This window comes from Nannobrachium achirus, assembly GCF_963921795.1.
Source record: "Nannobrachium achirus genome assembly, chromosome: 13".
Taxonomy (NCBI): Eukaryota; Metazoa; Chordata; class Actinopteri; order Myctophiformes; family Myctophidae; genus Nannobrachium; species Nannobrachium achirus.
This window is the reverse complement of record NC_137833.1, coordinates 11013524-11020793: the sequence shown is the minus strand read 5'-3', so window position 1 is coordinate 11020793 and position 7270 is coordinate 11013524. Positions and strand designations below refer to the sequence as shown.

At 39.7% G+C, this 7270-nt stretch overlaps 1 protein-coding gene across 1 annotated transcript; it reads right to left on the bottom strand.

Moving 5' to 3' along the window:
• Positions 1-1916: 1916 nt before the first annotated feature.
• Positions 1917-5843, bottom strand: vsx1 (visual system homeobox 1 homolog, chx10-like; the record flags this gene model as incomplete). Its single annotated transcript, XM_080740557.1, has 6 exons — positions 1917-2233; positions 2949-3129; positions 3689-3812; positions 4092-4167; positions 4642-5007; positions 5735-5843. The coding sequence occupies 6 exons, from the start codon at positions 5841-5843 to the stop codon at positions 1917-1919; spliced, it is 1173 nt and encodes a 390-aa protein (XP_080596683.1).
• Between the last annotated feature and the right edge of the window lie 1427 nt (positions 5844-7270).

Genomic DNA, 7270 nt, shown 5'->3' with positions numbered 1-7270 from the left:
GATATAACTAACATTGAGGGCGTCAGATTCCATTTGGTTCCATTTGTACACTGTCAGAGTTCATTTGAAAGTTTGAGAAACGCTGCTGTAGCATATTCACATTCTATTTTTTTAAAGCTAAAGAATAAATTATGTTTCTGAAAACATCTGAGGCAAGAAATGGGCAATGCGGCAACATAAACTTGATTAGTCTCTAACTTGTTTTATATTCCATAGCTTTGTGGATCCAGGTGGGGCATGGTGCCCGCCATGCCCAGGATGACTGCTTGTAGCTGGGTAAAAGACTCCGTACATCTGCTACTGTAGGTGTCTGAATGTTGCCATTAAGCTCCATGCGGCTCACCGCTATCATTGGCTAAGACGCGCACAGCTCCTGTTTGACTAGGAAATGCAACACAATGCCATTTCAGCTCGCCTTTACAACACAAATTAAAAAGTAATCGTTAAAAAGGTAGTTTAGGAGTAGTTGCCAAAAGTATTTGCTGCTTGTCTCTACTGCAGTCCATTCACTGAACCTCGGGACGCCAGTATGACAGATGTGTTGACTCATGCTTGGTCCAGTGGTGCGTGATTTGCAATCAAAATGAATAATGCTTACCAAAAAGGGTTGCATTAAATATATTTTTGCAGATGTACAGTACACATTTGAATGGCATTTTTATTCCCCTTTACATTCCTCCAGATAGAGAGTTGTTTGAAAATAAAGTTTTTCATTGCGAAAACTGTCTCGAACTTAACATGAGCTGATATTTCTACATTTATTTACATTTACAATGTTTAAGGATTTCCACAACCGACCAATTGCCTGCATCATGTCAGACCTCTTAACACCTAAAGAATCCACTGTTTCACAAACGGATGATTATAATTTGTGTATATACGGTAATATAATGTGTATATTTGTCCGTTTTTCCGTAAAATCAACAGCCTTACTTGATCACACAATTGTCAAAAGTATCAGATCCTCAAGCTCGGCGATCTCGTTAGCCTACATATACCGGTACATTGTCCTATCTATGCTTGTTTGGTTGATCTATTACACAAGGCGCCGACGCTTGTGAGAAGTTCTGTGACCTGATGCTGCGGAGACTACTAGCAGACATCTCGTACCCGAGCCCTCTCCACCAGACCTCAACTGAAGTCTAGCCTGCCCTTCACATTTAGGGAGTTTGGCGTGAAAAGGTTGAGAACCACTGGCCTGCTGTATAGCCTACTACCAACGCGTTAAATCAGACAAAGGAGTCGAACATTAAATAATCTCTTATATTTAAAACAATTTATACAAAAGATACATTCAAATACAATAATTAACAGAGAAAATAAGACGACAACTTTATACACTGTACATCCATTAGATACAAAAACACCCCCCCGGCCTCCTTACATTTCCATGATCGAAATACAAATGATAGGTCATCATAGGTTTAACCAGTCAACCCCTATGTACTTAGTTTACTGGTGTCCCCAAGGGTCTATACATTAGGCACCCTATTTTTCTCTCCACAATCTCTCCACCTCAATTAGTATAGCTGATCTACAGGCTCAGAGTCACAAAGGGCTCACAATGCAAGAGCCATCGTGAGCTTGTAGAGCTTGTACAATCATTTGAACCACTTTAACCATCATTTTACCCTCTGGCCACTCAAAAATAGCAGATATACAAGCTCATCGCGCGTCACTTCGTGCCACGCTATGAGCTTGTAGATCTGCTATTTTTGAAAAATCGTGAACATTTGATCTATTATTTGTTTCCTCTGTTTTGCTTGGTCCACGGCCAAATACATATCATTTGGGGGGTTCCTTGGCATGGAAAAAGTTTGAGCACCACTGATAATGTCTTTCTTTCCAGGAAGCTTTTAGTATTTTAGAAGATATTCTGTAGAATGAGTCTCTCAGGTCTTAATGGAATGGGGGCGTTAACTGTCATCGTCTGAGTCGCTCTGCGGTCCCCTGGTGGCCGGGGACGGCGGTGACCGTGGGGACGTCAGCGATGAGGAGCTGCTTTTGTTGAGGCTGTCCTGTTTGGAGGTGCTGGACAGGTCCATGGCCATGTCCTCTGATGTGTCCTGAGAGCACCAGTCTCTCACCTCCCTCTGGTCTCCTCCTTTAACGGCGTTGTTATTACTGGTGGTGTTAACGTTATTGTTCTCTTCCTGCGAGTAGGAGTCGGAGTGAGCGGAGTCCGGGCTCCCCGGGGATTTCTTGGACATCTCCAGCGACTTTTTGTGCATTCCTGGAGAGAAGAGAAAAATGTGACAGGGAAAATATCTGTTAAAATATGGAAATATGGCATGGATATCTCGGTCTAGATAAGGTGTTGACCATTAGAAAACCTCAAGTTTCAAGGTGGTCTTTAGGCTATTGTTCAATCTTGTAGTCAGGGATTAAAAAGAAGAAACATAAAAGAGTAGCCTATATCCTATATTAATGGGGGGGTGTACTATATGTATAGGCCTACAATCCTATATGTACTCTGTAGCTACACAACTAGGCCTACACAAACAGGCTAAAGTAATATAGGCCTGCCTATGCTGGATTGTAACAGAATCTACATTCTTCTATACATTTGGGAAATTCCCTGTGTGCTATTTACAGTTTGAATCCACTGATAAACGCCTAATGTCACTGTTTCAAATGGACCCCTAAGGACCTGCAACTAAGAGTGTACAATAGGACCCTTAAGTGTCCATCTGTAACACTGAGAGTGTACTAATGGAAGTATGGAACCACATGGACCCTTAGGGGTCTTTAACTCTTGAGTGCACGCAAATGGCTCTCAAAGTTAAACACTGAGGATTTCATAATGTGTGTGGAGTCAGAGATTAATCAAGTATATTAAATAGTTGTTCCGTGGCCTAATGCATATGGCTGATCTGGCCTGTATTATTATTATTATCATGTAAATATATAATTGATGAAATAAAGTGAACAACCTGCAGGCGGCTCACCTAGCAGCCAGGGGGCGCAGGATCCCATCATTCCGCTCTTGGCGGAGTTGATGATGGACTCGGGCAGAGGGATGGAGTGTCGCACCATGGCTCCGTACAGGCCGTACTCTGCCATCACACTGCTGCGGCCCCAGCACTTCTCCCTCTTCCTCCACTTGGCACGGCGGTTCTGGAACCACACCTGGACAATATATACATAGTAGGGATGTTATTTAATGTTCTGGAACTACTACACCTAAACCTCATACACACATAGATGTTATTATCCACTGTTAATATCTTCATTTTCTTTTTACTTTTCCCCTTTTCTTCTTTTTGAATGCCTTTTCCCCTATTGATATGATACCATAGAGAGATGATACTTTGTTCACACAAAATATATATATATATATTTTTTTGGGGTCACATTCTGAGCCAATAATTTGAGGAGACTTTTTGTGTCTCAAAAACTAAATGATATCCATCATGAATTCAAGCCAAGTAAAAGTTATAGGTATGTTTACTTTACTGGAGTAGCCCACTTCCAATTGTCAATAATTTTACTGTACTTCTACATCTCAGAGGCAAAAATATCATCTTGTATTTTTACTCCACTACAATCATTTTAAAACGTAAGCTACTATAGTTACTAGATTTTGATTATTATTACAAAACCACGTCGGACCTATTAATAATTATTATAATGATTACTAAAAATATAATTGTTGTATTATTATTATCATTATTAAAAGAAAGCCCACCTGTATTCTGTCCTCTGGTAGTTCAGTCTTCATGGCCAGCATCTCTCTGGCATAAACATCAGGATAATGAGCTTCATGGAAGGCCTTCTCCAGCTCCTCCAGTTGATGAGAGGTAAACACCGTCCTGTCAATCATAATAGCATCTATATATTAATACACATAGAGGTAAACACAGTCCTGTCAATCATAATAGCATGTATACATTAATACACATAGAGGTAAACACCGTCCTGTTAATCATAATAGCATGTATACATTAATACACATAGAGGTAAACACTGTCCTGTCAATCACATCAAGGAGATATGAATAAACACTGCACTGTCCTGTCAATTATATCATGTAAATATTAATAATATTAGAATTAACTCAAATATGATTCTATTCTATTCTGTCTCCTCACCTGTGTCTCCTCTTCTTTCTCTTCTGGGAGTTTGCAGAGCTTTTGGAGTCGTTTCTGTCTGACAGACACTCTTCATCTGGAAAAGGAAAAAAAAAACTTTTGATATTAATGAAAAATTAATTTGCTGTCAGCTATACACATTAAAAAAACAGTAAAATGTGAAGACTTCAAGACATCAAATAAATTCCACCAACAAGGGAATTCAACCCTTTGGGGGATAAACACAATATAGCCAATATACCCTAATAAAATTATGATTATTTACCACTTGGTTACAACCTAAATAAATAATGGCTATAAATAAATAAATACATAAATAGAAATAGGCAAATATCACTCCATTAAAACATATCATATCACTAGGGTGGAAACCTCATAATTGTCCATGTCAAAAACTGCTAATTTTCAGGATTCAAATTCAAAAGCATTTGATCTACAAGCTCAAAACGCATCGCTTAGCGCTGGGTTTCGAGTTTAGAGATCTGCAAATGTTGATGCTTTTGTATGATCAAGTAGGGCATTAATTTACAAAAATAAAAATGTACCGTACCAGAATACGGGTCCCTGCCGTGCGGCTCCATGTTGGGGTGCATATAGTGGCCGTGGCCCTCGCCGGAGCTCCGGCTCTGGAGCAGAGCCATGGGGTGGTGGGAGCCATGCATCCCGGGCAGGAAGCACGGAGCCCCGGGGCCGCCCTGCTGCGAGGCCGCCAGGCTGCACAGGAAGCCCAGGCCCAGCGGCAGGGAGCCGCCGGGGAACGGGAAGCCTCCCAGCGCCGCCGCGGTGCTCTGGAGCTCCGCGGCGCCCGCCGCCGAGGAGGAGAAGCCTCCGGGGCCGGAGGGACGAGCCTGCAGCTCGGACGGCTCCAGGCCCAGCAGGTCGGTGATGGCGAAGCCGCCTTTGGCCCGGTAGGTCCCTGCGTGGTGCATGGAGAGACCAGGGTTATTATAGGAATACAAAGTAGCCTACAAATGGACCTTAATTTAAACCAGCCTTTCTTGTGGTTAAAAATCCTTACTGTCCTGTACTTTTTCCTGTGCAAACTTCTAATAAATGCTTCAATCAATCATTCAATCAATTACGTTTAAAAGCTATGCGAATAAATAGACGTCTAGAATGGAGAACTAAAAAAAGTTGAGGTTAACAGACGAAATAATTATTAATTAAATAACTACAATTAAAAAAACAAAACAAAAAAAAACAATAATAATAACATGTATTTACTCTTTGTTTACTAAAGCTAAAGACATAATTAAAAATAGAATTACATATGTTAGTTAACTAAAACTAACGAAATAACTATAGATAGAAATGGGGGGGAAACGAAACACTTGTTAAAACAACACATGATAACACACTGATTGCGTGCTGCTTGCACACTAAACCCTGCAGTCAAAATTGTCAAGTCTTCGAAACTAGCGATATAGCTGATCTACAAGCTCACATGTACCGATTTTTGTGAATGTTATGTGAGCTTGTAGATTTGCATTTTTCCTGAACTTGTTGAATCTGGCCCCTATACCTAGGCCTATATAGCCCATTACAAAATAAATAAAATACAATTTAAACTAAACTAAAATTTAAACAATAAACAAATAAAAAGTCAAACTGAAATAAATAAACAAGTAGTAAAAGTCCCATACCTTGGTGCAGTCTGGTCTTATCGATGCTGAACCCTGGAGATAACATCTTCACTTTGGGTTTCTCTTCCTCTCTGCTCTCCTCTCGTCTCTCTCCTCCAGAAACACTCATGGTTTGTAGATTTGTTCTATGAATGCTGCTTATTTACAGCAAATACACTAAAGGCCTATAGGCTACAACAAAACAACTGCGCTGTCACTTTGTTGTTGTAATAAACTGAGAAAGTCAGGCCTACAAATCCCAATTAGTCCAGCTTGGATAAAATGTTGAAAAATAGACAGGAAACTATATATTCATATATCCTTCTCAATAAAACACGAAACAAGTGCAACTGTCACGTTGCTTTACGCAGTAAAATGTAAGTACAATTCCAGATATATTTGCGTCCAGGTCGAAGTATAAAAATACTGGTAAAATGAATGGAAAACTGGTGATGCTGATGATGTTGGCTGGTGATGCCGAACAGACTGTTATGGCGCGAGGCGGGTCACGCGTTTTATGTGCGTGGCGGCTCGCGGGGATCACCCCCCAGCGACCAATCAGGGATCATTCAGATGTCACCGAAAATGACCCAAACGGGGCGTTTCCCTTTTTCAATAATCACCCAGGGATTAATTGCCACCAATTTCCCCCCAATTCAATTCAAGTCAATCCCGTTGGGATTTATTTTGGCTTCCGAAGATTAATTTAGCCTTTCGCCTCACACGATAGACCATGTTGTTGAAAGGAGAATGTAACTGGATCTGTGGTCTTGTTCAAGATCATGCCATTTTTGTCAACATGCTTTGTAATATCTATATTAAGATTATTAACACAGACGAGGCTCATGTAGTTGCTCAACCATGCACATTAAAAAGTCGCCCTTTTAATATAAATGAATTCCCTAGTTTTATTTGTATTATTTGCGGCTACATTGAATTCTATATGTAACTGTTGTAGGATATAGGCCTCCATTTGTTGATGAACACGACAAGACATTTTAGAAAAAAATAACAAAAAAACAAGTTTGAATAAAGTTTGTTAACACAATTTGTGTATGTGTGTCTAAAAATACAATTTGATATCGACCATGAATACAAATGCGGACTCTCTCATTTAATGTAGGGCCTAATGAATAATGATCCGATTTCAAAACATCGTCATAACTCATAATAAAGGAGCTGTTTATTATTTAAATGGGTGGATAAATTATTGCCTTTTGTTTTTCATAAACAAGCCGTTTAAATTCGCTTGTCGTTGCATTGATTGCATGATGATTATTAAATATGTGATTGTGTGTATAGGCCTGTCTGGAAATTATAACGTGAAAGTTAAATAAAATGACAAAATTAGGATTTAGGAGCCTTGGCATCTAAAATGATGGATTAAATTAATTACATACATCATCTGAAAACATTTTGTGGCAGTTTATATTTTTATTTTTTCTTCTTTTATTTTTCAAGATGATTTGCAAGCAGCATTATGGGGTTAAAGTGTAAGTAATGGCATTAGGCCTAACTAATTTATCTGGGGACCCCCTGGAATCCCCTCAAGGATCC